This window comes from Alexandromys fortis, unplaced genomic scaffold (assembly GCF_014885135.2).
Source record: "Alexandromys fortis isolate MF-2015 unplaced genomic scaffold, M_Fortis_MF-2015_v1.1 scaffold_306, whole genome shotgun sequence".
NCBI lineage: Eukaryota > Metazoa > Chordata > Mammalia > Rodentia > Cricetidae > Alexandromys > Alexandromys fortis.
Window position 1 is genome coordinate 52,500 of NW_026068196.1, and position 26,419 is coordinate 78,918.

General features: G+C 50.6%; 4 protein-coding genes across 9 annotated transcripts; 2 read left to right on the top strand and 2 right to left on the bottom strand.

The window, feature by feature from the left end:
* The first annotated feature begins 141 nt into the window (after nt 1-141).
* Taf6 (TATA-box binding protein associated factor 6) lies at nt 142-9,012 on the top strand. Of its 3 annotated transcripts, none has more exons than XM_050129704.1 (15): nt 142-218; nt 3,254-3,469; nt 3,701-3,787; nt 3,901-4,054; nt 4,244-4,300; nt 4,411-4,530; nt 5,102-5,247; nt 5,350-5,427; nt 5,525-5,626; nt 5,739-5,921; nt 6,435-6,509; nt 6,611-6,736; nt 7,674-7,847; nt 8,019-8,216; nt 8,476-9,012. In XM_050129704.1, exons 2-15 carry the CDS (start codon nt 3,314-3,316, stop codon nt 8,854-8,856), a joined length of 2,037 nt encoding a protein of 678 aa, XP_049985661.1. In that variant the 5' UTR covers nt 142-218; nt 3,254-3,313; the 3' UTR covers nt 8,857-9,012. The 3 variants fall into 3 exon arrangements, with proteins under 3 accessions (XP_049985661.1, XP_049985662.1, XP_049985660.1); XM_050129705.1 differs by having other exon boundaries at nt 176-304; XM_050129703.1 differs by lacking the exon at nt 142-218 and adding an exon at nt 323-624.
* Nucleotides 9,013-9,160: 148 nt separating this feature from the next.
* Nucleotides 9,161-14,663, bottom strand: Ap4m1 (adaptor related protein complex 4 subunit mu 1). The gene is made up of 15 exons (XM_050129706.1): nt 14,460-14,663; nt 14,280-14,368; nt 13,797-13,903; nt 13,621-13,717; nt 12,283-12,393; nt 12,120-12,200; nt 11,416-11,478; nt 11,270-11,336; nt 11,127-11,180; nt 10,914-11,020; nt 10,724-10,818; nt 10,444-10,488; nt 9,709-9,759; nt 9,496-9,607; nt 9,161-9,404 (listed from the first exon to the last, which is right to left on the bottom strand). Exons 1-15 carry the CDS (start codon nt 14,515-14,517, stop codon nt 9,180-9,182), a joined length of 1,362 nt encoding a protein of 453 aa, XP_049985663.1. The 5' UTR covers nt 14,518-14,663; the 3' UTR covers nt 9,161-9,179.
* A 158-nt stretch (nt 14,664-14,821) lies between these two features.
* Nucleotides 14,822-22,670, top strand: Mcm7 (minichromosome maintenance complex component 7). 3 transcript variants are annotated; one of them, XM_050129700.1, is made up of 15 exons: nt 14,822-14,985; nt 16,284-16,363; nt 17,019-17,183; nt 17,270-17,394; nt 17,467-17,647; nt 17,796-17,933; nt 18,237-18,386; nt 18,572-18,686; nt 18,770-18,901; nt 19,308-19,391; nt 19,500-19,893; nt 20,169-20,252; nt 21,097-21,265; nt 22,022-22,131; nt 22,312-22,670. In XM_050129700.1, exons 1-15 carry the CDS (start codon nt 14,955-14,957, stop codon nt 22,511-22,513), a joined length of 2,160 nt encoding a protein of 719 aa, XP_049985657.1. In that variant the 5' UTR covers nt 14,822-14,954; the 3' UTR covers nt 22,514-22,670. The 3 variants fall into 3 exon arrangements, with proteins under 3 accessions (XP_049985657.1, XP_049985658.1, XP_049985659.1); XM_050129701.1 differs by lacking the exon at nt 14,822-14,985 and adding an exon at nt 15,420-15,949; XM_050129702.1 differs by lacking the exon at nt 14,822-14,985 and adding an exon at nt 15,420-15,826.
* Nucleotides 22,671-23,411: 741 nt separating this feature from the next.
* Nucleotides 23,412-26,419, bottom strand: Cops6 (COP9 signalosome subunit 6). 2 transcript variants are annotated; one of them, XM_050129707.1, is made up of 10 exons: nt 26,264-26,419; nt 25,933-26,055; nt 25,610-25,741; nt 25,166-25,254; nt 25,010-25,072; nt 24,597-24,644; nt 24,167-24,281; nt 23,996-24,088; nt 23,800-23,900; nt 23,412-23,667 (listed from the first exon to the last, which is right to left on the bottom strand). In XM_050129707.1, the coding sequence occupies exons 1-10, from the start codon at nt 26,397-26,399 to the stop codon at nt 23,527-23,529; spliced, it is 1,041 nt and encodes a 346-aa protein (XP_049985664.1). In that variant the 5' UTR covers nt 26,400-26,419; the 3' UTR covers nt 23,412-23,526. The 2 variants fall into 2 exon arrangements, with proteins under 2 accessions (XP_049985664.1, XP_049985665.1); XM_050129708.1 differs by lacking the exon at nt 25,610-25,741.

Sequence of the window (26,419 nt, forward strand, 5' to 3'; positions counted from 1 at the left end):
TGAAGACACAGATTTAAGTAATTAGACTATAATAATATCATCTTTACACATCTACGTAGAATGTAAATTTTTTATAATTTAAGACTGTGAGACGACATGATCTATTTTTGACGTACGGAAGTGCAGCGATAAACTCTTGGCTTCTGCCAGGACCTACTCCTGCCAGGGGGCGGGGCCAAGATGGCGCCGAGCGCCGGGTGAGCGGCGCTTTGGCAGCGGTGAGAGGCTTTTACTGCTCCCAGTGCTTGGCTGGCGGGGGAAGGTCTGAGGTGTATCCGTGAGGAGACCCTTTGAAAGGGCCCATGTGAGAACTGGGAAGAGGCCGGTTGGTTGTGTGTCCGTGCTCGTGGGGACTCTGTGCGTGTTTGCACTGGAAGGATGTTGGGGAGATGTAGTGGATTGTGAACCTCCTGTAGCGCTGCCGGGGGGAAGTCTTCGAATCAGTTCTCTTCTGAGGAAAATGGTGCACAGATCTAGCTCAAATTATCCGCCCTCTGAGAAGTCTTCCTGTCGCTTCCACTGATCTGAGACGCTCCTGAGGCTGTTAGAGTGTTTTATGAACCCTAGTGGCAGAGGGTACCGCAGGGGACTGGGACACGACTACTTCTTGTATACAGACACCAGGTACAGAGTATGTGCTGAGTAATTGTATTCCCTGTAGACAAGAGTTAACAAAAGTCTGAGAAGACATGGGATGGCTTGAAAAGAACCAGTGCCCTTTGGCCTCTTTTCCCCCGTCTCCTAGCGCTCAGTTCTGAACACTCCTGAGGTTGCTCTCCCTCATGTCCAGTGTCAGGCAAGCGCCTTTCCTTTGGCCACAGAGTAAACTCTAAGCTTGAGTCTGTGTCTTTTTCATTTTGGAAATTGTTATACCAAGTATTTAGAGAACACTTACACCTTTAAGACTTAAAATCTATTTATTTTAACCATGTTCCAGGTACCAAATAGGTCAGTAAACATAACAGACATTCCTGTCCACTGGTGAGGTCAGGATGATAAACTAGAAGAAATAATAGCTGGGCGTGATGCTGCACAGCTGTAAAAGGCAGAAGAATCTCAATTTCAAGACTACAGAGAGAGTTCCAGACAAGCCTCAGTAACTTACTGAGACCCAATTTAGAGGGGTTGTTTAACATGTAGAAGGGCCTAGATTTTATATATAGAGATAGATAGATAGATAGATAGATAGATAGATAGATAGATAGATAGATAGGGAGAGTTAAGATCAGTGTTGTCTCCGTAGTGAATTTGTAGGCCAATCGGGGCTACATGAGACCCTGTCCCTAAAGGGGTGGGGTCATGTAGCCAAACTCATTTGTAAAGACATCAGCAAAAGCTATAAAACCAAGTGCATGTCTGTCAGATGTAAAGCACAGCAAGGAGAATGGTATGACAGAATCAGTGGAAGAAGGAAGGATAGATAATCAGAGATATGATGAGAGGAAGAAAATTGAAAAGAAAAAAAAAAAACACTTTAGACAGGAATTTACTGCATGGCCCAGGCTAGCCTCAAACTTCCTGTCTCCCTTCAGAATGCTGGGATTACAAGTGTACACTATGTAGGGTCTCACTCTGAAGCATATCCTGGTATGATACTCAGGGCAGTCCAACACCTGGCCAGAACACATTTTGGTTTTTTTTTTTTTTTGTTGGGTTTTTTTTTTTTTTTTTTTTTTTTTTTGAGACAGGGTTTCTTTGTACCTTTGGAACCTGTCCTGGAACTAGCTCTTGTAGGCCAAGCTGGTTTGAACTCACAGAGATCTACCTGCCTCTGCCTCATGAGTACTGGGATTAAAGGCATGCACCACCACCGCCCGGCTGGTTTTCCTTTTTTCTATCATAGTATAAATTAAAAGATGGTGTTTTTGGTTTTTGTTTTGTTTTGGTTTCTCTGTAGCTTTGGAGCCTGTCCTAGAACTAGTTCTTGTAGACCAGGCTTGCTCGAACTCACAGAGATCCGCCTGCTTCTGCCTCCCGAGTGCCAGGATTAAAAGGCGTGCGCCACCACACCACCCAGCGACAGAAGACATTTTGAAGGGAGGGTTTGTGGAGGGTTTTATGGCAAAGAGGCAACAATTACAGCAAAGAAATGGTAAACTAGACTATATTTCGACAGCAGCACTTTGGTTTTAAGGAGTAAATGCAGGGAGGCTCAGATAGAAACAGGAACACCTTGTCTAGGGACTTTTAGAGTTCAGCAGGTGATAGGTGATGGTCACCTGGGCCAAAAAGGGTTTGGCTGGGCTGCCTGGTTCATTTTGAAACAGTGCTGGGAATCAAACCCAGGTCCTTGTGCATGCCAAGTACTCTACCACTGAGCCACATCCTCCAGCCCTGACCTGGTGGATTGGATTCAAGGGTCCAGATGAGAATGAGGTGTGCTGGGTGTATAACACATGCCTATAGTCCCTGCACTTGGAAGGTGTAGATAGCCTATCGAGTTCAATTTCAGCCTTGGAGTAGGAAGCCATCCTGGGCTACAAGAGGCCCTACTTAAAAGAAAAAAAAAAAAAAGCCAGGTAGTGATGGCCCATATCTTTAATCCCAGCACCCAGGAGGCACAGAGCAAGTTTCAGGTCAGCTAGGGCTACACAGAGAAACCCTGCCTCAGAGAAAGAAAAGAAAATACTAGTGTGGAGATGTAGCTCAGTTGCTGAGAGTATTTGCCTAGCAGACACAAAGCCCTGGGTCCCATCCCCAGCACCACACAAACGGGGTATAAAGGTGCATGTCTATAGCCCCAGCATTAGGAGGGTAAAGGTGGAAGAATCCAGGCTCAAGTCTATCTTTTGTTGCAGAGATTGAGATTAGGCTAAGATACAGAAATTCTATCCCTAAAAGTAAGACAAAACAAACCAAATTGTCACTAGTCATAGTAGTGCTTGAAAAGCAGAAGTGGAAGCTGGATGTAGCACACACTTTTAATCCCAGCACTCAGGAGGCAGAGGCAGGTCGATCCCTTGAGTTCAAAGCCAGCCTGGTCTACAAAGCAAGTTCCAGGACTGTTAAATAGAGAAGCCCTGTCTCGAAGAGAGAGAGAGAAGAAAGAGAAAAGAAAGGCAGAAGCACAAAGCTAGAATTGGAAGTGTCTGGGCTACATAGCCCTTGTGGCCAAATAAATGATTAATAATAAAAGGACAAGCCAAGTTGTTAGGTGATAGCAATGTTTTGAAGATGAGCTGAAGTTGAAGCAAGTAGGAAGGTTTAGGTTTTAAATTGTTTTTCTTTTTATCTTGCCCCATCCCATTACCAGTGGCTCCACCTCTCCACCCTGGGGTGGCATCCTTCCAGGGACAGGAGTTGGAATTCCAGCATGGCCGAAGAGAAGAAGCTGAAACTCAGCAATACTGTGTTGCCCTCTGAGTCGATGAAGGTGGTGGCAGAATCCATGGGCATTGCCCAGATTCAGGAAGAGACTTGCCAACTGCTGACGGATGAAGTCAGCTACCGCATCAAGGAGATTGCTCAGGTAATCCTTCTGCCCAGCCTTGCTCTGTGTTAAAGATTCAGCTTACTAGTTACTGAGGCTAACCTTGAAGTTCTGATCCTCCTGCCTCTTCCTCCCACTGCTGGGATTGCAGGCTGTGCCACCATGTCGTTTATGTGATGCTGGGCATTGAACTCAGGTCCCTGTGTTTTACTCACTGAGCTATATTCCCGAGAGTCTTAGATTAACATCTCTTCTCTTCCCAACCCCTAGGATGCTTTGAAGTTCATGCACATGGGGAAGCGACAGAAGCTCACTACCAGTGACATTGACTATGCATTGAAGTTAAAGAATGTGGAGGTGATTTGGAGGGACTCACAGGGGACAGGAGGCTTCAGAGTGGGGAGACAATGCACATGTAGCCATGCCTCCCTTGGCTATTTCTCATGTCCTTCTCTGTCTCTCCAATATAGCCACTGTATGGCTTCCATGCTCAGGAATTCATCCCTTTCCGTTTTGCCTCTGGTGGGGGCCGGGAGCTCTACTTCTATGAGGAGAAGGAAGTCGACCTGAGCGATATCATCAACACCCCTCTGCCTCGGGTGCCTCTGGATGTCTGCCTCAAAGGTGGAGGGAGGGTAGAGCTGGGTGCGCAGGGAGGAGGGAAGGAAGCATGTGACTGGGAGGAACAAACATCCAGTGTGAGATCCTGGTGAATGGCAAGAAGGGGACCAGGAGGGAACACACACCTTCCGTCGTATGGGGTGACTTCCCAGTGTCCGTGCCCTGTAACTCAGCTCCACATCTTCCTTACAGCCCACTGGCTGAGCATTGAAGGCTGCCAGCCAGCTATACCAGAGAATCCACCCCCAGGTAACATTTTCCGTGCCCAGCACCAAGCCTTCTTACTCTCCTCCCTCATCCTTGGTCCTATGGGGGCTCCTCCTACCTTTTCATCACTCCTGTGACCACCTTCCCACCAGCACCCAAAGAACAGCAGAAGGCTGAGGCCACAGAACCCTTGAAGTCAGCAAAGCCAGGCCAAGAAGAAGATGGACCCCTGAAAGGCAAAGGTCAAGGGGCAGCTGCAGCTGATGGCAAAGGTCAGGATTCAGGCCAGGCCTCTTTCTATACCCCAGAACCAGATGGTCCTTAGTGAAGGGGGTGAGGTCACGGATGAATGAATCCCAGAAAGGCCTAGAAACCTAGAGAAGGGCTACATGTTACAGTGAGGGTTTGTCCTGTACAGAAGCCTCTTCTGGAGCTTACTTTTTTGGTACATGTGTGTATACATGTGTATGTGTGTGTGTTCCTGTGTCAGGCATTAGGTATGTGTGTTACCAACCAGGGGACCATCTTAGCTGTCAGTCCTCATGTGCTGCCTACCTTGGGTTTTTTGTTTGTTTGTTTTTGAGACTGGGTCTCAGTGTCCTGGAAGTCTTTAGTTATGCTAGGCTGACTAGCCAGCAAGTCCCAGGGATCCTCCTGTCTCCACCTCCCTAGGGCTGGGATTACAAGCATACACTACCATGGCCAGCCTTTTTTATTTTTTTTTTAATGGGTTCTGGGCATCGAACTCAGGTTCTTGTGCTTATAAGGCAAGCACTTTACTGACTGAGCTAACTCTCCAGCCTGAGCTTTCTTTTTTTAAGCCTGTCTCCCCAATTCACACAGGAAAAGAGAAGAAAGCACCTCCCTTGCTGGAGGGAGCCCCTTTCCGCCTGAAACCCCGCAGCATCCATGAGCTGTCTGTGGAACAGCAACTGTATTACAAGGAAATCACTGAAGCCTGTGTGGGATCCTGTGAGGCCAAGAGAGCGGTAAGCCTGCCCTCTGGCCTGCCTTCACAGAGGGAGAATCCTGGAGTACTCGTAGTTTTCCTACAGTAAACCGTCTCGCCTGACTCATTGCCCCTCCAACAGGAAGCTCTGCAGAGCATTGCCACGGATCCAGGGCTCTATCAGATGCTACCACGGTTCAGTACTTTCATCTCTGAGGGGGTGAGAGAAATGGAAAAGGCCAGAAAGGGGGTGGCAGGGGGAGTCTGTCTAAGTGGTCTCTCTGTGCCCCCGCCACCACCACTTTTGCCTCTACTAGGTCCGTGTGAATGTGGTTCAGAATAACCTGGCCTTGCTCATCTACCTGATGCGCATGGTGAAGGCCCTGATGGACAACCCCACGCTGTATCTAGAGAAATATGTGAGTGGTCTTGCCTACCTCCTGTCTTTTCCAAGGCCAGAGGCCCCTTCTGCGGACTGCTCCACAGGAGGTCAGGTATCAAAACTGGCTGACGTTGCCTGGTCTCAATCAGGTGCATGAGCTGATTCCAGCAGTAATGACCTGCATTGTGAGTAGACAGCTGTGCCTGCGACCGGATGTGGACAATCACTGGGCACTCCGGGATTTTGCTGCCCGTCTAGTGGCCCAAATCTGTAAGCATTTCAGCACAACCACCAACAACATCCAGTCTCGGATCACCAAGACCTTTACCAAGGTGAGTGCCAAAAATCTATCAGATGCTCAGATAATGCAGATTATCCCCAGGAAAGAAAGAACTTCAAGTATCTGGCAGTGGAAAGATACCCAGAACATGGGGCAGAAACTGAAGCCAGGGCGATTGGGCCCAAGGGACTTGAGCCTCTATCTATGTCTTACTGCTTTATAAGTGCTGATAGGTGATGTTAGTCCTTAGCAATTAGCCTTTTCTTTTTTGAAACGGGTTGTCATGTATCCCAGGCATGCCTTAAACTCTGTATAACTGAGGATGGCTTCGAATTTTGTTGTTTGAAATTGGGTTCCTCTGTAATCCAACTCAGAGATCCGCCTGCCTCTGCCTCTGCCTCCCAAGTGCTGGGATTAAAGGTGTGTGCCACCACTGCCTGGCAGCTTTGAACTTCCCATCTTCCTGTCTGTACCTCCTATTGCCAGGATTCAGGCATGTACCACCAGGCCTGGTTTAGCAGTCTTCTTAAATCTTCTCATCTGGAGTTTTCTTCTTTCTCTACAGAGCTGGGTAGATGAGAAGACCCCGTGGACAACTCGATATGGCTCCATTGCAGGCCTGGCAGAGCTGGGGCATGATGTTAGTACCCAGGGCGAAGAGCTAGGAGAGGGGCGGTTACATGGAGTGGGAGAGCCCCCTGGTGACCTTCTAGTCTGGCTTCTCCCCTTCCTTCCCACAAGGTGATTAAGACACTGATTCTGCCAAGGCTGCAACAGGAAGGGGAACGGATCCGCAGTGTCCTGGATGGGCCTGTGCTGAGCAACATTGACCGTATTGGAGCAGACCATGTGCAGAGCCTTCTCCTGGTGACGAACCCCCGCCATGCCCTCCCCTTTCCCAGCAGTCCCACTCCCAGCTCCCACAAACACAGCTACAGTGTTTAGCAAGCACGAGGCACATCTTAACTCTTTTACTCTTCAGAGGCGTGGTGCACATGAAAAGCTAGACACAAATAGAAACAGAGGCCTTAAGAAGTTCCTAACTTCTGGACCACACTGTCCTCATCCTGCTGTCTCGCCCTACAAAAGGCTCATGAGCACCCCATGTAGGTCATCACTAGATACAGCAAATCCTCTTCCTACCAGCTGATCCCTATGCAGGAGAGTCTTTAGTTTTTTGTTGATGCCAATAGATGGAGTCTTTCTTGTGTTGGCTAGCCTGGAACTTATGAGGTAGACTATGCTGGCCCTGTGACAATCCTGTTGCCTCTGCTTTCTTGATTGCTGAGATTACTGGAGTGCACCACCACACCCACTGAAATCACTCCTTTTTATTTTATGAATGTACACCATGTGTACAGGTACCCACAAAAGCCAAAGGAGGGCAACAAAATGCCTTGAGTTCCAGGTGGTTGTGAGCAACCAACCTCTGGAAGAGAGCAAGTGTTCTAAACCTCTGAACCCCACCTCCAGTCCCCCATTTTCTTTGTGTGTTGTGTGTGCTGCTGAGAATTGTACCTAGGGTCACATGCCTCTTTTCACAATGCTCTACCACTGAGCTATAGTCTCCTTGCCCCCCTCCCCCAACACACAACTTTGAGACATTCCATCTGCCCAGGTTAGCCTGAAATTCTCTTTGTAGCTCTGGCTAGCCTAAAACTCAGTGATCCTCCTGCTTCAGCATGAATGCTGGGCCTACAGGCAGGAACCACCACACCCAGCTCAGTTCACTGTGGCCTCTAACTGTAGCGGTGGGTGAGTACATTTGCTTCAGAGTACCAGCCTCACTTTGCCGTCTCTGCAGAAACACTGTGCCCCAGTACTGGCGAAGCTGCGCCCTCCACCTGACAATCAGGATGCCTACCGGGGAGAATTCGGGTCCCTTGGGCCCCTTCTCTGCTCCCATGTGGTGAAGGCCAGGGCCCAGGCTGCTCTACAAGCCCAGCAAGTCAACAGGACCACACTCACCATCACCCAGGTCAGCTGCTGAGGGAGGAGGCTGCACAGGATTGTGCAGGTTTGGGACAGGACTTGCCACAGCCAAGTCCAGAGAGCTTGACCCTACTCCCACCCCCAGTGAAGAACTGAGAGCAAGCACAACCCAGGTCTGCCTTCAATGTTGACGTTTTCTTCCTGTTTCTCTTCATAGCCTCGGCCCACGCTGACCCTCTCACAGGCCCCTCAGCCAGGCCCTCGTACCCCTGGCTTATTGAAGGTCCCTGGCTCCATTGCCTTGCCTGTCCAGACACTGGTGTCTGCCAGAGCTGCTGCCCCTCCTCAGCCTTCTCCTCCTCCAACCAAGTTTATTGTCATGTCCTCATCTTCCAGTGCCTCATCGACCCAGCAGGTATGTGGGGCCGGGTGAAGGATGTGAGGGGCACCTGGGGAAGCCTCCCAAGTGGAGGCCTAATCCTTCCAGGCCCAAACTCAGAAGGTAGGAGGGAGTCTGGTCAGGATCTTAGAGGGTTCAAGCTAGCAGCACTCTCCTGGATCTTGATCCTTCATTGGGAGCAGAGGGAAGCAAGAACAGCATGACCAAGGCCTTCCAGGTGTGAGGTAGACAGCACACAATCGCTACAATCACCTTGCCTTCCTTTCTACCCCAGGTCCTGTCCCTCAGCACCTCAGCTCCTGGCTCAGGCTCTACCACTACCTCTCCTGTCACCACCACAGTCCCCAGCGTGCAGCCCATCGTCAAGCTGGTCTCCACTGCCACCACTGCACCCCCAAGCACAGCCCCTGCTGGTCCTGGCAGTGTTCAGAAATACATCGTGGTCTCCCTTCCCCCGACAGGGGAAGGCAAAGGAGGCCCCCCTTCGCACCCTTCTCCAGTCCCTCCTCCATCTTCCTCACCATCCCCACTTGGGGGCAGTGCCCTCTGTGGGGGGAAGCAGGACGCTGGAGACAGCCCTCCTCCAGCTCCAGGGACTCCAAAGGCTAATGGCTCCCAGCCTACTGGACCTGGCTCCCCTCAACCTGCTCTGTGATAACGATAACGTCATATCTGCTGACCTCCTCTTCTCTGGAGTCCTACACGCACAAAGAATGCGTGAGGGAGGAGGGAGTAGTAGGCTGTTTCCCCCAGTGACTTTCTTTTTAGATACTGTACAGTAAGTTCCTCAGAATAAAAGCTGGATTTGTAAGTTTGTGAGCCTCTGTGCGTCACATACAACAGAAAGGGTGAGCCCGTGGAACCTTCCTGGTCTTGGGATTCTTCTCTCCAGATCCAAAGACACAAGAAAGCAAATGTCCTCTTCCTGTTCAGCTGCCCGCTGCTGACTTTGCTGTCCATATCCTTGTTTGGGGAGCTTCAAATCCGAATTACATAGGCATTGCTGTGGCTCAGGTGTCGTACCCACTTGTGAGGGTTGGCACTACCACAGGTGCTAAAGGACAGCCTAAGGAAGCGAACCTGGAGGCCAGAGCATGTGTGCCGAGGGAGTTCAAAGGAGAGGCTGGCAGGACCCAACCCCAAGGGGGCTGCCGAGGGAGAAGGCCCATGGCTGGGAGGCCCCTGTGAGCCAGGGACGTCCATCTGTAAGGAAACAGAAGATGTGAGGTTAGATAGCTACCTGGTCCCAGGACTAGGCTATTGCCAGAGGTGCATGAGGATGGAAAATGCATACCTGGAACAGGCCTGAGAGTTGAGAGCCTCCTTGTACCCGGGGCAGGTCCCAGTGGAGAGCTCCTTCTCCCAGTTCTGCCTTTTGATCTGGGCTGCTCAATTCCTGAGACAGGCTGGAGGTGGAGGGTGGACAGGGAAGATGCTGAACTAAGTGGCTACTTCCTTGGTAGAGCAGAGGCTCCACCCAGGAAATCTTCCCAGCAAGCATGCTGACCTGACTACCCCCCGAGGCAGGGGAAGGTGCAGATGAATGTTGAGAGCTTGGCTGCAAAGAGGAAAAAAAGAGTCAGCCCCAGGATGGCAGTGTCTTACCCTGTTTGTATTGTACTGGAATCAGTCTTATGCAGTTGAGGATGGCTTTGCACATCTGATTCTCTTTCCTCCAGTGCGAGGATTGCAGGTATGCACCACTACACTTGGTGTACTTAGTGTAGTGTCGAGGACCAGGGCTTTCCATCTCCATCCCTAGCTCCTGCTGTTCCTCCTAATGTCCCAACAGGAGTTCAGCACAGATGCAGTCCCTTCTCTAACGCTTTCCCAAATGCCACAACCTCGGACTCAAGAGGAATTTAAAGTTGGTGGATGCAAACACTGGTTTGTTTTGAGATGGAGTCTCACTGTAAAGCCCAGACTGGCTTCACATTGGTGATTCTCCCACCTCAGCCTCCCAACTGATGGGATCACAGACACACACCACACTCTTAGTGGGTCCATCTGCAGGAAGATCTGACTGGGCCTTGGCCCTATTTCCTATCCTATACAGCTGAACTGGGCTTGAGTAACACCACTCTTTTGTATCTTGTTTTTTGAGACAGGGCTTTATGGAGCCCAACTTGGCCCCAAACTCCTTATGTATTTGTATTTGGCCTTAAACTCCTGATCTTTCTGTCTCTATCTCCCAAGGGCTGGGATTATAAGTGTGTGCCCCCATGCCCAATTTAACTCTTACCTCTTTGGGGGTAGGTCACAGCGTAACTTCAGGTAAATCTGGAGCCTGGAAAAGTTGGCATACAATTACTGACATTGTACCCTATCGGCATTCCATCACTGCGTATCCAGGGCCTCCATGGGAGGCTGTGTAAGTTGTAACCCAAGAAGAATAAGGGCTGAGAGCCACCCCAATAACACTAGCCAAGAATTTTTCCAACCTGTGTCCTATCATCTCTACTGCCACCCCCCAGATTAAGCCCTGGCTTAGAGGAGTTGGAAAACACAGGAACTAGTCTCACCGGCCTGAGCCCCGGTCCCACTGTACAGAGGGAAAGAGCCGAAAGGGAAGTGGTGAGGGGAGGTCGTCAGAGAGCTGGTATCTCATCACAGTCAGCTGAGGCCAGAGAGGAGAGGTCAGCGTGGCCCTGCACTGGCACCGCCTCCCTCCCCTCTGCTGAGTGGAATACACCAGGCCACCCTGAACCTGACCTCGCCCTGAGGTGGCTGCAGGCGGAGAATCCGATGAGACTCAAACTCATCTAGATTGACAGAGCTATGGAATGACACCTCATCAACTCGAATTCCTGGCCCATAACCTGCAAAGAAAAGAAGGTAGCTCTCCCGACCTGTGTTCAGAAGAGAAGAGACATTTCCAATGTTTTTCCATATTTTTGGAGAGAAAAAAACTCATGCTCTTTTTACCTCTCAGTTCTGACTTTCCCACACAAAATTCTTCTGTCAAGCCAATGTACATCTCTGGGAAGAAAGGACATGAGAAAAGGGAATCAAATACCACTACAGACATCACCAGGAAGCCTGTACCACACTTAACCATGGGTCCTCACCAGAGCCGCTCGGAAGGAAGCTCTTGAGCCGTATCTCTCCTTGAACATCCACCTTCAACAATGAACCCTGGGGGTGGGAAGGAAGTTAAGTCTTCTCCGAGTACCATCATGGCCCTTCAACTCCAGGGGTGGAAACCCAGACTTACATTAGATGCAATCAATACAGACAGCCTCTCGACCACATCTAAAAACACTTCATTCTTCTGGCTCTAAAAGAGAGGGAGTAAGTAGTAGAGACTGAAAAATCTGTCCTAAAATGGATAGGCAATGCCTGTAATCCCAGTGCTTAGGAAGCCAAAGTAGGAGGGCTGCCATGAATTCAAGGACAGCCTGGGTTACAATGCGAGAGCCTGATTTACCAGATGTCTCAACAAAAGAACAGGGACTACAGAGATGGCTTGGTCAGTAAAGCGCTTGCCATGTGAGTCTGATCCTCCAAATCCCTGTGAAAGTCAAGTGTAGGGCTGTGCACCTATAATAGCTACACTAGGAGGTGAAGATACACAGTCTCCAAGGCTCACTGACAGGCCGGCCAGCCCAGCCTAGTCAGCAAGCTCCAAGCTAATGAAAATCCTGCCTCAAAGGAGGCGAATGGCGCTCCTGAGGATGACATCAAAGGCCTGGTCCTTTGGCCTCCACAAAATGCATGCACCGCACATATACACACATGCATAAAATAAAAGAGGCAGTAGAAGGGACAGGGTAGTTGAAGCAGAGTCCTGGAACAGAAGCCCAGGGATAATGGAAGGAATACCACGTCAAAGGAATGAAAAGATAAGCAAGTTCTTGGACTCTGAGGTGTTAGGACAAAAAAACAAAATCAGTGTGGCCCCACTGATCTGTCTCTCACCTGGTCAGAGCGACTGGACAGGACTGGACGACTGGCAGCAGTGCTGGGGGCCACTCTGTTCTGCTGTGTCTCTGCCCCAAACTGTAAGCATCCACGGCAACCAACCCTCAGCTTTGACGCTCATAGCCGACCCCCCCGGCCCCCCTCGTTCCCTGCCACTGACCAATCCGACGCTGCTGAGGTCAAAGAGACTGAAGGGCTTGCTGACCACAGCTTCAGTTTGGATGAAGTTCCTCAGCATTTCCGTGGATGTAGTCTGCACATAGCCATAATCCTAATGGGCAGAAAGAGTGAAATGGAGTGAAGTTAACCTCCTAACCACAAAACGCTGGGATAGAAGAGAGGACATTTCTTCAGGGTAGCAGGGAACAAGACAGGGAAGACCTTGGGACTGGGGAGATGGTTCAGTGGGTAAAGGGCTTGCTGAACAAGTGCAAAGACCTGAACTCAATCTCCAAAACTCAAGTTAAAAAACACTGGACATAATGAGCCTCTGTAACCCCAGTGTTCTCATTAGGGATGAGGATGGAGACAGGAGACTCCAGAAAGCTTGCAGGCTAGTTTAGTGTGTGCATGGCAGAACAAGGAGACCTTGCCTTTTTCCTTTTGTCTTTCCCTTTCTTCTCTCCCTAGCTCCCCCCAATTTTCCAGACAGGATTTCTCTGTGTAGCCCTGGCTGCCTTGGAACTCACTCTGTAGAACGGACTGGCCTTGAACTCAGAGATTCACCTGCCTCTGCCTCCCAGTGCACCACCGCACACACCTGACTTCTTTTTCCAATTTTTTGAGATGAGATCTCACTATGTAACCCTGGCTGGCCTCAAACTCATTATGTAGATGATGTTTGCCTCAAAATCAAATCCATCTGCTTCTGGATGCTGGTATAATATATATATAATTTTATTTTTGAGACAGGGTTTCTCCTAGCTTTTGGTTCCTGTCCTGGAACTAGCTCTTGTAGTCCAGGCTGGCCCTGAACTCACAGAGATCTGCCAGCCTCTGCCTCGCGAGTGCTGGGATTAAAGGCTTGCACCACCACCGCCCAGCCTATATATGTTTTTCAAGACAAGATTTTTCTATAGCTTTGGAGCCTGTCCTGGAACTCCCTCTGTAGACTAAGCTGGTCTCAAATTCACAGAGATCCGCCTGCCTCTGCCTCCCGAGTGCTGGAATTAAAGGCGTGCGCCACCACTGCCTGGCTGGGTGCCAGTATATTAAAGGCATGCACACGATGACTAGCAAAGGACTTTGTCTTGAACAGGTAGAAGGTAAGGGCCAATACCCAAACTGTCCAACAGAAAAGAGAGAGAAAGAGAGGGGCCCCGTAAGATGGCTCAACTGGATAAAGGTGCTTGCTACTAAGCCAGCCAACCTGAGTTCAATCCCAGGGACTCAGAGAGTAGAAGAAAACTGTCTCCAGCAAGTTATCCTCTGAACTCCACACACGTGCAACCACATACATACATAAAGTTTGAAAAAGAGGACAATCTTTGGGCTTTACCAGCACTTCATCCAGGAGTTCGTAGACAAGAGCCACATTCCGAGAGATGGTTCCCTCACTGAGTGAGCCACAGTAGTCACCCAAGAGAGTGGCTAACCTAAGGAAACACAGGTGAAAACGTGTGAACGAATAAACTTCGCAGGCCCGCCTTCGGTGTCCGGCCCAGCCGTACTCACCGGGAAAGCAGCTCCAGGAGACAGAAAGGAGAGACGTTTTCGGAGGTTGTGGCCACCAAATAGAGACCACTGTGTCTTATGTGAATGAAATGACGATCGTCATGATACTGAGGCAGAGTTGGGAAGAGACCAGAATTAAAAGACCAGAATTGCAGTAATGTGGTCCGCGAGATGGCACTCTAGGGCCTCTACTAATGATGTAGACAGTGCAATTTTGGGCGATCCCTGAGACCTCTCAAAGACCTGGCCTCCTAACGTGTAACCTACCTCGCAGAGTTGTTGACAGTCGCGAGATGGGGGAGCAAGGCTCCGTTTCTGGGGTCTTGTTAGCACTCAATACATTTTTCTTCCCAGGGGAAACGCACCCCTCCCCTCCCTTTCCTGGAAGCTTTCTATCGAGCAGCCCTTGAAGGGGAGAGGTGAGGCACCCACCACGCTCCACACTCCTAAACCCCTGCTCGCCCGCCCGCCAGAAGTGGTTACCATGACAACCGGGGACTCGCCTCCAGGCAGTCCCGTCAGCTTCCGGTAAAAGAGCTCGGCCACATCACGACCACCACTGTCCCCGCGAACTGCGAGGGTAGTTAAGGAGCAGGCGACACAGGATGACTCTGGGTTCGATTTCTACCAGCTACTCCTCCCTGTCTCGCGGGTCAAGGATACAGTCTTTGTAGATGAGCGGGTCCCCCTTGGAGGACAGAATGAAGAACTGGGAAATCATGGCCGTTCTGGAGGGCAGACAAGAAGACGGTGAAAGTTGAAGCCACTCCGCCCTGCAGTCGCGGAACAAAAGGACGCACGGAGGCTGGCGCTTTAAGAAACACTCCTCCCACAACCCACACTGGCAAGCAGTAATTTTGAACCGCGGGAAACCCGGGGCCCAACCCGCCAGGGCCTGGCAATCTTCCTCCGGCCCGCCCTCTTGTCGTCTGTCACTCAACACATTCTCGGACAGTGATTGGTTAAAACTGGGTGCCGGCAGCGGTTGGGGGGACACCCCTCTGATTGGCCGGTATTCAGCGGCATGGGTCACGTGAGTGACGACGTTTCGCGCCAATTTCGGTTGGTCGGGCTACATCGCGCCGCGCGCTCGGTCTCTGCTTCCCAGGAGTGAGTGTTCTCAGCTCGCCCGCTCCTGTCGCACGGTCCCCGGCAGCGATGGCGCTTAAGGACTACGCGATCGAGAAAGGTGATATGCTCTAGGGCGGGGAGCGGCGCTCTTCGAGGGAAACTTCTCTACCTGCACCTGTTGGGGGGAGCTGGGGTCTGTGACTCTGGGGACAGGCGGACCGCGCCTGGGACAGTATAGGGGGCGTCAGGACGGGAGCAATCCTGCTTGGAAAAGGTGATGTGGTGATGGGGAGGACCCAGCGGAGGCCGCGGAGAGGAGGGGCACTCCAGAGAGACACTGGTTGACGTGGAACCTTCCGTACGTGGCCTGAGGCCCCGCGAAACCGGGCCTGCCTCTGCGCTTTGGGGCGCTAGAGAATTCCCGCGCCCACTCGAGCCGCGCCGGGGTTCGGGGGCGGGGCTTGCCAGGCCGCTACGCGCCGGGATTGGTTGTTTCAGGCCGCCCTCCAAGCGGAAGTAGAGGCGGGCGGAAGTGGCGCTGCTCCGTCGGAGGGAGTGTCGTGTGTAAACAGTGTCCTTCCGCGCGGTGGCCTCAGCGATAGCTGCCGTGGGTAGGGGTGTGCCTGGGGTTGTGAGGCTGAGCGCCCGGCGGCGAGAGATGGCAGTGAAGTGGACCCGAGTGGCCCTTTGGCGTGCTGGCCAATCGCCGTGCGGCCACCCGCCTCGGGCGGAGGAATCCTGGGCTGTGAGGCGGCTGGAATCCGGGCCCATGTGCTTCTTTGTTTACTAAGAGCGGAAGCAGTGGCGGGAGCGGGGTGTGGGGTGCCGAGGAGGCCTAGTGGCGGACGTCCTGGCGGGAGCAGAAGAAAAAGAGTTGCCCTGATGGAAGAGAGCCGAGTCTTGAGAGTCGGTTGTGTGCGAGCTGAGAGAATTAAAGAAACAGACTACTAACTAAGGCAGTGAGCGAAAATCTCTTGGGGGAAGGTTGGAGGAAGACTCTTGTAACTGCCCGGGGACCTATCTTCTTCCCCAGGAAAAAGCAGACTTGTGAAAGGAGTACTGCCTCCTTGGGGGAGAACTAGGTAGGCTTGTTTTGAATGTTCATTTAACTGATGAGTTTACAGCTCCCATCTTAAATGAAACCGGGTTCTTAGTTTTGCGTTAAAAATGTGAAGAACCCAAAAGAAAGATTGTGTCTGAAATAGTTGGTACATTATTGTGTGTGCGAGCGCGCGTGTATGCTGCACGAGTATATCACGGCTTACACGTGGGTGTTGGACAGCAGCGGGAGTCTGTTCTCTTCTAACTGTGGGTGGGCCTCGGGGATTGAACTCTGGATCATGAGGCTTGGCAGCAGTGATCTTTACAACTCACTGTCCCCGAAGATTTGTTTTTGATTCTAACGTTTGTTTACAGAAAAAGTTAAGAAGTTCCTGCAAGAGTTTTATTATGATGATGAACTTGGAAAGAAGCAGTTCAAGTATGGGACCCAGTTGGTAAGTCCCGGGGTTGGTTATGGGGAGTTGGGGTGGAATGTGAGAACTTACAGGGGCGGCCTACCATGGTACAGCAAGTATGGCTGTTGGAGAATGGCTTGAGTTTGGTTGTTTTGTAGAAGGATTTTTACTTCTATTTAGGTGTGGGTGTTATATTTATTTGAATGTGTGTGGAATTAAATGGACATGCCATAGCAAGCGTGGAGGTTTAATTGACAATTTGTGGAGGTCCATTTTCCCACCATGTAGTTTCTGGGATCAAACTCAGTTCTTCAGGCTGGTTAGCGAGTACCTAACCTGTTGAGCCATCTCTTCCATTCCTAGCTATTGGGTTTCAGAGATACTGTTTGTGTGACCTGGACTGGCTTTGAGCTCCTGATCCTCCTGTCTTGTGCATCCCAAGTCCTGGGGTTACAGGCACACCACCATGTTAGACCGAGTGGCTAGTTTAGCAGAGTACTTGCCTCATACGTGGGTATGACACCACGTTCATAAAAACAAAAATGTTTTTAGGAGTGAGGAAATTCTTTTCAGAGCTGAAAAGTATCTCTGCTGTGTTTCTTTCCTCTCTGGGGGGGTGGCCAGTGACTTAGATGAGCTTTTGTGGGTGAGGTAAAACCTGACCCTAAAGATTACTGTTTCTTCCTTGCCTCAGGTTCATCTGGCTCATCGGGAACAAGTGGCATTATACGTGGACCTAGATGACGTAGCTGAAGATGACCCTGAGTTGGTCGACTCAATTTGCGAGAATGCCAAGCGCTACTCAAAGCTGTTTGCTGATGTTGTGCAAGAGCTTCTGCCTGAGTACAAGGAGAAGGAGGTGGGTTGCTGGCTTCTGAGCTCTCCTGCCTGGTTTCCCCTGTACTCTTCTTTTTCTCTCCTGCCTCTCACGTTCCCTTTCTTTAGGTGGTGAGTAAAGATGTCCTGGATGTGTACATTGAGCACCGGCTGATGATGGAGCAGCGTAGCAGAGACCCTGGAGCAGTCCGGAACCCTCAAAACCAATATCCTTCTGAACTCATGCGTAGATTGTGAGTGTCTTTGTGGGTAAGGCCAGGGACTTGTTCTCCAGGACCTTGCTGACAAATGTTTCCTTCTCTTAGCGAGTTGTATTTCCAAGGCCCAAGTAGCAGCAAGCCTCGAGTGATCCGGGAAGTACGAGCTGATTCTGTGGGGAAATTGGTAACTGTGCGTGGGATCGTCACTCGTGTCTCTGAAGTCAAGCCCCGGATGGTGGTGGCCACATACACTTGTGATCAGTGTGGGGCAGAGACTTATCAACCGGTATGTATACAGTAGGGAATAGGAAAATACTGTCTCAGAATATTTCAAGGGGTTCTTGTGCCTTCAGAATGTCTTATTACAGAGCAGAAATGATTCCTATGGTGATAGTAAGGGGTTTTTGGTTTCCTATTTCCTTTCTCATATCTAGATCCAATCTCCCACCTTCATGCCCTTGATCATGTGTCCCAGCCAGGAGTGCCAAACCAACCGCTCAGGAGGGCGGCTATACCTGCAGACTCGTGGTTCCAAATTTGTTAAATTCCAGGAAATGAAGATTCAAGAACATGTGAGTTTGGGAGATGTGAACCCTGCAGTCAGATATAAGTGGCAGGAAGAAAGATAAGTGAAGAGCTGGGGAGGAAAAGTCATCTATAGTGGGAATAAAGTTAAACTAGAAGTTTGTACTCTTGCTTTTAGGCAGGAAGTCGAGAAATGATTTGATTGAAATTTTCAGGTTGCGCTGGGAGGAGGGTAAGCTCAGTTTCCCTCCTGAAGTCTGCTAGGTTGGATTAGCTGAGTCTTGCCATAAAATGGTCCTTGTCTGCCTCTCTTTCTCCTTGTCTCATGTTTCTGTCCCCGGATCTCCTAGAGTGATCAAGTTCCTGTGGGAAACATACCTCGGAGCATCACAGTGGTTTTACAAGGAGAAAACACAAGGACTGCCCAGCCTGGGGACCATGTCAGTGTCACTGGTATCTTCTTGCCAATCTTGCGTACAGGATTCCAACAGATGGCACAGGTGAGAGCTTTGAAATGAGGAAATTGTTCCCTTTTTGCCTCATTCACCCACTTACTCTCTTCATACCCTTCAAAAAGTAAAACCAGTAAGGTGGAACTTGTGGTTGTTAAAAAATTCTTAGGGGTTCTGCTGATGACAGTTTAAAGAGAAGCCTTTCCCATGCTGCCATTCATTCTTCTGCCCAGGGTTTACTGTCAGAGACCTTTCTGGAAGCCCACCGGATTGTGAAGATGACAAAGAGTGAGGATGATGCAGCTGGGGCCGGAGAGCTGAGCAGGGAGGAACTAAAGCAGATTGCAGGTGAGAGGCTGCAAGGTCAAGGTGAGAGTTGAGACTTAACCGAGCTTTTGTCCTGGGGTAAATGCTGTGCCTTAACTTTGCAGAGGAGGATTTCTATGAAAAGCTGGCTGCTTCTATTGCTCCGGAGATCTACGGGCATGAAGACGTGAAGAAAGCGCTGCTGCTGCTCCTAGTGGGTGGGGTAGACCAGTCTCCTCAAGGCATGAAGATCAGAGGTAAGGACGAGAGAGACTTGGGGCTGTTTGGAAGTGTGAAAGGGGATGACGTGACCAAGTGTTCTATAAAGAGGTGAAAAAGAATCACATGACTAAGTTTTTGTAAAGAATGGATGATTTGGGCCGGGCGATGGTGGCGCACGCCTTTAATCCCAGCACTAGGAAGGCAGAGGCAGGCGGATCTCTGTGAGTTCGAGACCAGCCTGGTCTACAGAGCTAGTTTCAGGACAGGCTCTAAAGCCACAGAGAAACCCTGTCTCGGGGAAAAAAAAAAAAGAAATGGATGATTTGGCTTCATCATGGTTGTCTGTGTCTTAGAAGAAAGAGTATGGAGTTTGGGAGGGGAGCCAGGTAGATAGATGACTTGGGTTGAGCATGTCACTTAGGCTTCCTTCCCATTTTCCAGGAAACATCCACATCTGCCTTATGGGAGATCCTGGTGTGGCCAAATCTCAGCTCCTATCTTATATTGATCGTCTCGCCCCCCGAAGTGAGTATGGGCAGGAATGGGGCTTAGTGTTTATTTGAAACACTAAGGCCTCTGGAAGGCCTGGGAAAGTGGTTCCTTCCTTTAATGGTCTACTGTTTCTCTTTGCAGGTCAGTACACAACAGGCCGGGGCTCCTCTGGGGTGGGGCTCACAGCAGCTGTGCTGAGAGACTCTGTGAGTGGGGAACTCACCTTAGAGGGTGGTGCCCTGGTGCTGGCTGACCAAGGTGTGTGCTGCATTGATGAGTTTGACAAAATGGCCGAAGCTGACCGCACAGCCATCCATGAGGTCATGGAGCAGCAGACCATCTCCATTGCCAAGGCAGGGATTCTCACCACACTCAATGCCCGATGCTCTATCCTGGCTGCTGCCAATCCTGCCTATGGACGATACAACCCCCGGCGGAGCTTGGAGCAGAACATACAGCTTCCAGCTGCTCTGCTTTCCCGATTCGACCTTCTCTGGCTGATTCAGGACCGGCCTGACCGAGACAATGACCTCCGGTGAATGAAGTACAACACCCATAGAAATACGGTCCATTTTAGTGGTTTGGGGGGGGGGTAAAACCCCAAAGCTGCTCAACTTGTCTGCATGGACACATCAGCCACTATGTCTTGTCACAGTTCCTAGGGAGATGGAAGGCTGGGGCTGAGATGAGGGTCTCCTGGGAGGCCTATCTCTGCCGTGTTGTGGTGAAGAGGCGGGGCTAAGAAGGGATCCTGAGCCGGAACCTCAGGGTGTGTAGTAGCTCTTTAAGAATGTTGCCTGTTCTCTCCAGGTTGGCGCAGCATATCACCTATGTTCACCAGCACAGCCGGCAGCCCCCTGCCCAGTTTGAGCCTTTGGACATGAAGGTTATGAGGTAGGGTGGGGAGTGAATCCAGGTCTCACTTTGTAGCCTAGCCACACAAGGCAGAGCATCATCAGAAGTTTTTTCTGGTTTGGGGTGATGGAGCAGCAGGACTATAATCCTAGCTACCATGGAGACAGGAGGATCTTCTGAGATCTTTTAGGAATGTCTCCAAAAATTACCCCTCCCTATACGTAAAAGAACTATCTGGGGCTGAAGAGATCGCTCAGTGGTTAAGAGCATTGCCTGCTCTTCCAAAGGTCCTGAGTTCAATTCCCAGCAACCACATGGTGGCTCACAACCATCTGTAAAGAGGTCTGGTGCCCTCTTCTGGCCTGCAGATATGCACACAGACAGAATATTGTATACATAATAAATACATATTTAAAAAAAAAAACTATCTGCTGGGCAGTCGTGGCGCATGCTCTTAATCCCAGAACCTGGGAGGGAGAGGCAGGCAAATTTCCGAATTCAAGGCCCTGGTCTACAGAGTGAGTTTTAAGAGCCAGAGCTATACTCAGAAAATCTGGGGGTGGAGCGCCCCCCCCCAAAAAAAAAGACCTTAGGGCCTACTGGCTGCTCTTCCAGAGGTCCTGAGTATCTCAGTGATCTTCGGGGGTTTTTTTCCCACCGGGTCTCTGAAGTTTTTCTCCTTTGTGAAGTTCAGAACCAATACAGGTGGTTTTTCATTGCTTTTGTAAATGTCATTTTCCTGAAAAGCTGGAAGTTGCTTAAGCAATTGCAGCCCTGTTTGGAGAAGTCCCTCAGTGATGCCCAAGCAAATAGCTGTCCACTTCCTGCACAGAATATTAAGTAGGGAATCTATAAAGCATGCCTGTGTTCTGCTTTCCCACAGACGCTACATAGCCATGTGCCGCGAGAGGCAGCCCACGGTGCCTGAATCTCTGGCTGACTACATCACAGCAGCTTATGTGGAGATGCGGCGAGAGGCCCGGGCCAGTAAGGATGCCACCTATACTTCTGCCCGGACCCTGCTGGCCATTCTCCGACTTTCTACTGCTCTGGTGAGTGCAGTGTCCCTATCATCTGGAAGGCTGACCCTTGCCTGCCACCTCACCTTAATGGCCCTCAGGCTGCCTGCTCCCTCCCACCAGCCCTGCTGGGGCTAAAGTGCTGACAGTGCAGATAGTGGTCCTCTCTGTGCTACCGCACTGTGGGTACTTGCTGCTCCAGCAGGGCACATACAGCACCCATGGAGGGAAAGGCTGCTTGCTACTTAAATCCAAGAGGGGCAGAAGGACTTGTTGAATTCCTGATGTCCTAGATACGGTCTTAGAAATATCCATTCTGTCCGTCCCTCTTGGATCTTAGTCATGGGGGCTCCAAAGTGCTGTTCGTGCAGGTAGTGTAATTACCTGACCTACTGCTGAGCTAGCACTTCCCGAGCCCCCAGGACACAACCTCTCTGACAGTGACCCTAGCTGAGCTCCCCAGGCTCCATGTCATGATGGGGAACCTAGTGGAGTTCAGAAGGGTTTGGTCTCCCTCACAGGACAGCTGAACACCCACCGGGACTGGCCAGTGTTGAGAGGCGGAGACTTGGGCAATTGCTGGAAGCTGCCCTGGGCATTGCACTTGTCTCGGTCTGACAGTGCCGGCCCAACACTGCAGATGTGGGGGGCAGGGAGGAGTCCCCATTTTTGTTTTTAGTAGGCAAAAACATGGCTTGCCCAACCTTGAAGCTGGAGCAAGGAAGATTCTTGACTTTATTCCCTTTCCTCCCCTCCTATCCCAATCTTTTCCCTGCCTTCCCCCCTTAGGCTCGCCTCCGAATGGTAGATATCGTGGAAAAGGAAGATGTAAATGAAGCCATAAGGTTGATGGAGATGTCAAAGGACTCCCTTCTGGGTGAAAAGGGACAAACAGCTAGGTGCGTGTCTTAATGTAGAATGAAACTGGGCCGCTTGACTTTATTGATAGTGAGCTGGTCACTGGTTTTGTGGCTTCTGCACTCATAAGCATAGAAATTTGACCTCAGAGTTTGATGCTAATTGCTATTCTGTTTGCTCAGCCCTGTACCCTGATTTTTTTTTCCCCATCCATGTTTCAGGACCCAGAGGCCAGCAGATGTGATATTTGCCACAGTCCGTGAATTGGTCTCAGGGGGACGAAGTGTCCGGTTTTCTGAGGCTGAGCAGCGTTGCATATCACGTGGTTTCACACCAGCCCAATTCCAGGCAGCTCTGGATGAATATGAGGAGCTAAACGTCTGGCAAGTCAATACTTCTCGGACAAAGATCACTTTTGTCTGATGGCTACCTTTGAGGCTCACCTTCGATGGCCAGCTTTTAAGGCCCTGCTGCCCACCCACCACCCCAAGAGTGTGTGCTTGATGCCCCAGAGGGGAAGATCCCATTTTCCCATGCTGCACTTTTTAATTGTGTTTGTTAATAAAGTGTTTTGGTCATGTTTGGGCCTCTGTTTTGTTAAGATTAAGGAAAGAGCTAACACCCTTCTAAACATATTCTATTCTACCAAGGCAAGTTTCTATGCTGCCCTGCCACATGCCCAGTCAGTAACTCGGGCTAAGTGGAGCCCATGGAGCTCTTGGATCTCTCTTCCCCTAATCTGTGTCAGGATGAGGTCCAGGAGCCCACTGCCCACTCCTTGAAATGTGGTTGCTGGGAATTGAACTCAGGACCTCTGGAAGAGCAGTTAGTACTTTTAGCCTCTGAGCCTTCTCCTGCCCTCTTGAAATGTTTTGAATCCCTGCCTAACTCAGGGTGGTGGAATGGCAGGTGAAGGAGAACATAAAAAGTAGCACCTGGCACAAGAAATGACTAAAGTGGACATCTCATAGCTGGGTTGAAATGTTAAAGCAGAGATGCAAAGAAATCATTGCCCCTTGCTACTTTCCGGTGTCCACGGGACCAAGAATTTGCATTATCCATAATTACAAAGACAGGTTTGGTATCCCCTTTCTAGCCTGAGAAAGCAGTCATTTCTCATTTCTGTGGGTCGGCCTATTTAAGTTGATATCACAGAACTGGAAACAGGCAGTCCTACCACATTGCCTACCTAGAAAAGGGGTTACCTCAAATCCTTAAAAGGTGGGTAAGTGCAGATGATTGGGTTTCGCCTCTGAGCAAGGCTGCCTTGAGAATTCCAAGCTGAAAAACCAGGGTGGTACTGGTAGGACAAAGCCATGGAAGGGGTGCTAAGGGGCTGCTCTTTTATTAATGACAGTTTCTCTAAGGGGAATGTAGTGCCCAGTCCCAGTGAACAGTTATCTGAGCCCTGTACATCATCCCTTCCAGAACCTTCATCAGAAAAACAGTCCCCGCATTCGCCTGCCGATGCCTTGTCGGTCGTAGAGGACGTTGAACTTGTTCACAAACTGGTTCATTGTGTTGCACGTTTTGGTGATGGTGCCGAGGTAGGCCATGAGCCCCACGTCATTGCATTGCTGGGAGGGAACAGAAAGAACCAGTTCCCCAGGGATCCCTCACATTAGGGCCAAGGACAACTGAGTTTCACCTCCTGCCTGCAAGAGTGATGCTGTGAGCCCCACCACCCCATCACAGGTATTAACACTCACATCATAAAAGTCTGTCTTGAACTTGTCTGTGCTGAGAACCGGAAGACAGTGGCATAGGGCATAGGCCTCCCGCAGGATCTCATGGTTGAAGGGAACCTCTCCTAAGGGTACAATGAGGCTGCACTGATGTGGATGCTGTCACTTCTCCAGGAGGGAGGGAAAATGGTTAAAAGCGACAGAGAGGCACCTGTCCTACCTGCTTCAGAGGCCTTGACGTATTCTAAAATGAGCTTCACGCGGCTGTGCAGCATCTTGATGGCGCTATGCTGAGCTATCAGGTGTTCGGCCACTGCAGGGGAATGGGGCAAATGAAAGAAGGTATGCGACCACAACCTCCCCACGCTTCCAAAGAATTCACCTCCCTTACCCGTGGAGTTCTCCCCACTGCCTGTTGCTGTCATCCGGGCCACATGGTCTACACCGATACGTTCAGCTTCCTCAGTGGCCAGCGTGTAAGTGAGCTCGGCAAACAGCATTGTGGCCTGCAGAGTAAAGGATTCCCGCATAGGGAGAGTGAGAATTGGGAAATGGGACTGGGCAGATGGCTTAGCGGGTAGAGCACTTGCTGCACAAATTGAGATGTGTGTTTAGAGCCACAGAACCCACACTAAGCTAGATGTGATAGCAGGTGTCTGGACTCCCAGCACTCCTACAGCAAGATGGGAAGTGGAGACAGAATTCCCAGGGCTGGCAAACAAGGCAAAAAGCTGGGACGGACATCCAGGGTTGTCCTGTGACTGCACACATGTGTATGACATGCAGGAAATAGGATTTGAACATTACAGGGTGGGTATTACCTCTCCATTGATTATATCAATGACGGACTCAAAAACGCTGACAGGAAGCTGTAAAACAGATGGAGACAGAACAACTCTTACTAAGAGCAAATGCACTTGAACTTACACATGTGCCACGCTGGCCTCAACCTCCCGAGTGGTCAGATGGATTACAAGTGTGTCACAATGGTTGGCTCACATTTCCCCTCTGATTTCCCCAGAACCTACTGGAGTCGATTTTACCCACATTACATATGAATGTGGCCCTTAGGAGACTAAGCCCTACAACTGATGGGTACCTAGCAGCAGGGAGATGCAAGTGAAGCATTCGCTAACACAGATGATGTCACAGAGTGAACCAGAGCATGGGGAGAAAAACCAGGCACAGTGGTAGCTGAGCAAGACCAAGGGGACTCGGAGTCAGCAATACTCACGTCTGTGTGCTTGGTCATGGGGTTCAACTTCAGAAACAGGGGGCTCTCAATTATCTCGCATACCTGGAAGACAAGACAAGACCCAGAAAGAGTCCACCTTTCTTCCCCTCATCTTCTGCCCTCTTCCCCAACATGTACACACTTGAGCCTGCATACCTGCTTATGGACGTGGATGTCGGAGGGGTCAGGCGGCCCCCCTGTGGTATACCAACCCAGAAACTCCAGCTCCCTGAACACCTGTTTAACTGGAGAAGGGGCCAGAGTAAACAATATTTCTGTAAATCGCTCTTCCTTAGTTTGGTTGACCTGATGTATTTCTTTTGGCTCAGTTTAGAGTAACTACACCTTTCTAGTCTGCCATCCCTCATCCTTTACTCACTGAAGGGTACATTTTACTTCTGATCCTCCTGTCTCCATCTCCTGGTTTATATGGTGCTTGAGGACTGAACTCTGGGCTTCCTGCATGTTTAGAGCAAGCACTCTACCCACTGACCCACACCCCCAGCCCTCTTATCTTACAACCAAACCAACCAAACAACCAAACAAACAAAAAAAAATCTTCCCACTTCTCGTTCCCACCCACTTCTATTCCCCTCTCACACTGCTCCTCCTTGGTGTAATAATATTCCTTGTCAATGATAATCTTCTCTTCCACGGTGTGGGACAGCAGCTCAAAGGAGTTCATCACTTCGATATTTCGCCCCTCCTGCTTCCCGATCAAAGCCCCAATCACTGAGCGGGAGAGAGGCACACGGAAAATTGGTGAGGGACAGGCATTCCAAACCTCTCCTCATTACCCGAGGCTCTGAGGTCAGTGTGACTCAATGATTGGGGAAACTAATTTGGAAGAAAGGCGAGGCAGAGGAAAAGTGACTGGAGGAGGTCTCCAAGAGGAGGGTTTGAAACTTACACGCAACACTCACCCTGCACAGGCCGCCCCTCCTGGGAGCGCATGCGGATCCAGTGGTCTGAGATGTTGAGGATGACGAGGGGATGAAGAGCGACAGAAACACTCCCAGTCACTCCGGAGGCCATCACGCTGGGGACTGTTAAGGGTGAATGGAAAACATAGCGGGTGAAAAGCTCAGGCCCACACATTCTCTCCTAGACACGGGAGTAGGGGACCGGCAGAGCCGGGCCGTCCATCCCTGCCCGCAAGCTATCCCGGGAGAGATGTCGCTTCTCCCGGGTTTAAGAAGTACTAAAGATACTCCACAAAGGCGACTCCAGAAGTCGCTCCGCACAGCCGGTTACCTGCTGCATCCACCTCCATGCCGCTGCTGCCTCCGCTCCCGTTCGCCGCCGCCGCCGCCGCCGCCGCCATTTTCCCCGCGCCCGCCAGCCACGGCCCGCCCCCTTCCTTCCCGGCTTCTGTAGGCGAGCAGCGCATGCTCAGTAGGTGCTTGACGC

Excerpts from the sequence above, each read along its gene's own strand:
- Taf6 (XM_050129704.1), top strand. The coding sequence starts at position 3,314 with ATGGCCGAAGAGAAGAAGCTGAAACTCAGCAATACTGTGTTGCCCTCT. Across the intron at positions 5,428-5,524 it reads GTACTTTCATCTCTGAGGGG|GTCCGTGTGAATGTGGTTCA; the intron begins GTGAGAGAAATG and ends TGCCTCTACTAG. Across the intron at positions 8,217-8,475 it reads GTGCCTCATCGACCCAGCAG|GTCCTGTCCCTCAGCACCTC; the intron begins GTATGTGGGGCC and ends TTTCTACCCCAG.
- Ap4m1 (XM_050129706.1), bottom strand. The coding sequence starts at position 14,517 with ATGATTTCCCAGTTCTTCATTCTGTCCTCCAAGGGGGACCCGCTCATC. Across the intron at positions 14,369-14,459 it reads CCCGCTCATCTACAAAGACT|TTCGCGGGGACAGTGGTGGT; the intron begins GTATCCTTGACC and ends CTACCCTCGCAG. Across the intron at positions 12,201-12,282 it reads ACCTCAGCAGCGTCGGATTG|TTTGGGGCAGAGACACAGCA; the intron begins GTCAGTGGCAGG and ends GGATGCTTACAG.
- Mcm7 (XM_050129700.1), top strand. The coding sequence starts at position 14,955 with ATGGCGCTTAAGGACTACGCGATCGAGAAAG. Across the intron at positions 17,184-17,269 it reads CTGAGTACAAGGAGAAGGAG|GTGGTGAGTAAAGATGTCCT; the intron begins GTGGGTTGCTGG and ends CCCTTTCTTTAG. Across the intron at positions 21,266-22,021 it reads TCCGACTTTCTACTGCTCTG|GCTCGCCTCCGAATGGTAGA; the intron begins GTGAGTGCAGTG and ends TTCCCCCCTTAG.
- Cops6 (XM_050129707.1), bottom strand. The coding sequence starts at position 26,399 with ATGCGCTGCTCGCCTACAGAAGCCGGGAAGGAAGGGGGCGGGCCGTGG. Across the intron at positions 25,255-25,609 it reads TTACACCAAGGAGGAGCAGT|TTAAACAGGTGTTCAGGGAG; the intron begins GTGAGAGGGGAA and ends CCCCTTCTCCAG. Across the intron at positions 24,645-25,009 it reads CCATGACCAAGCACACAGAC|CTTCCTGTCAGCGTTTTTGA; the intron begins GTGAGTATTGCT and ends TCTGTTTTACAG.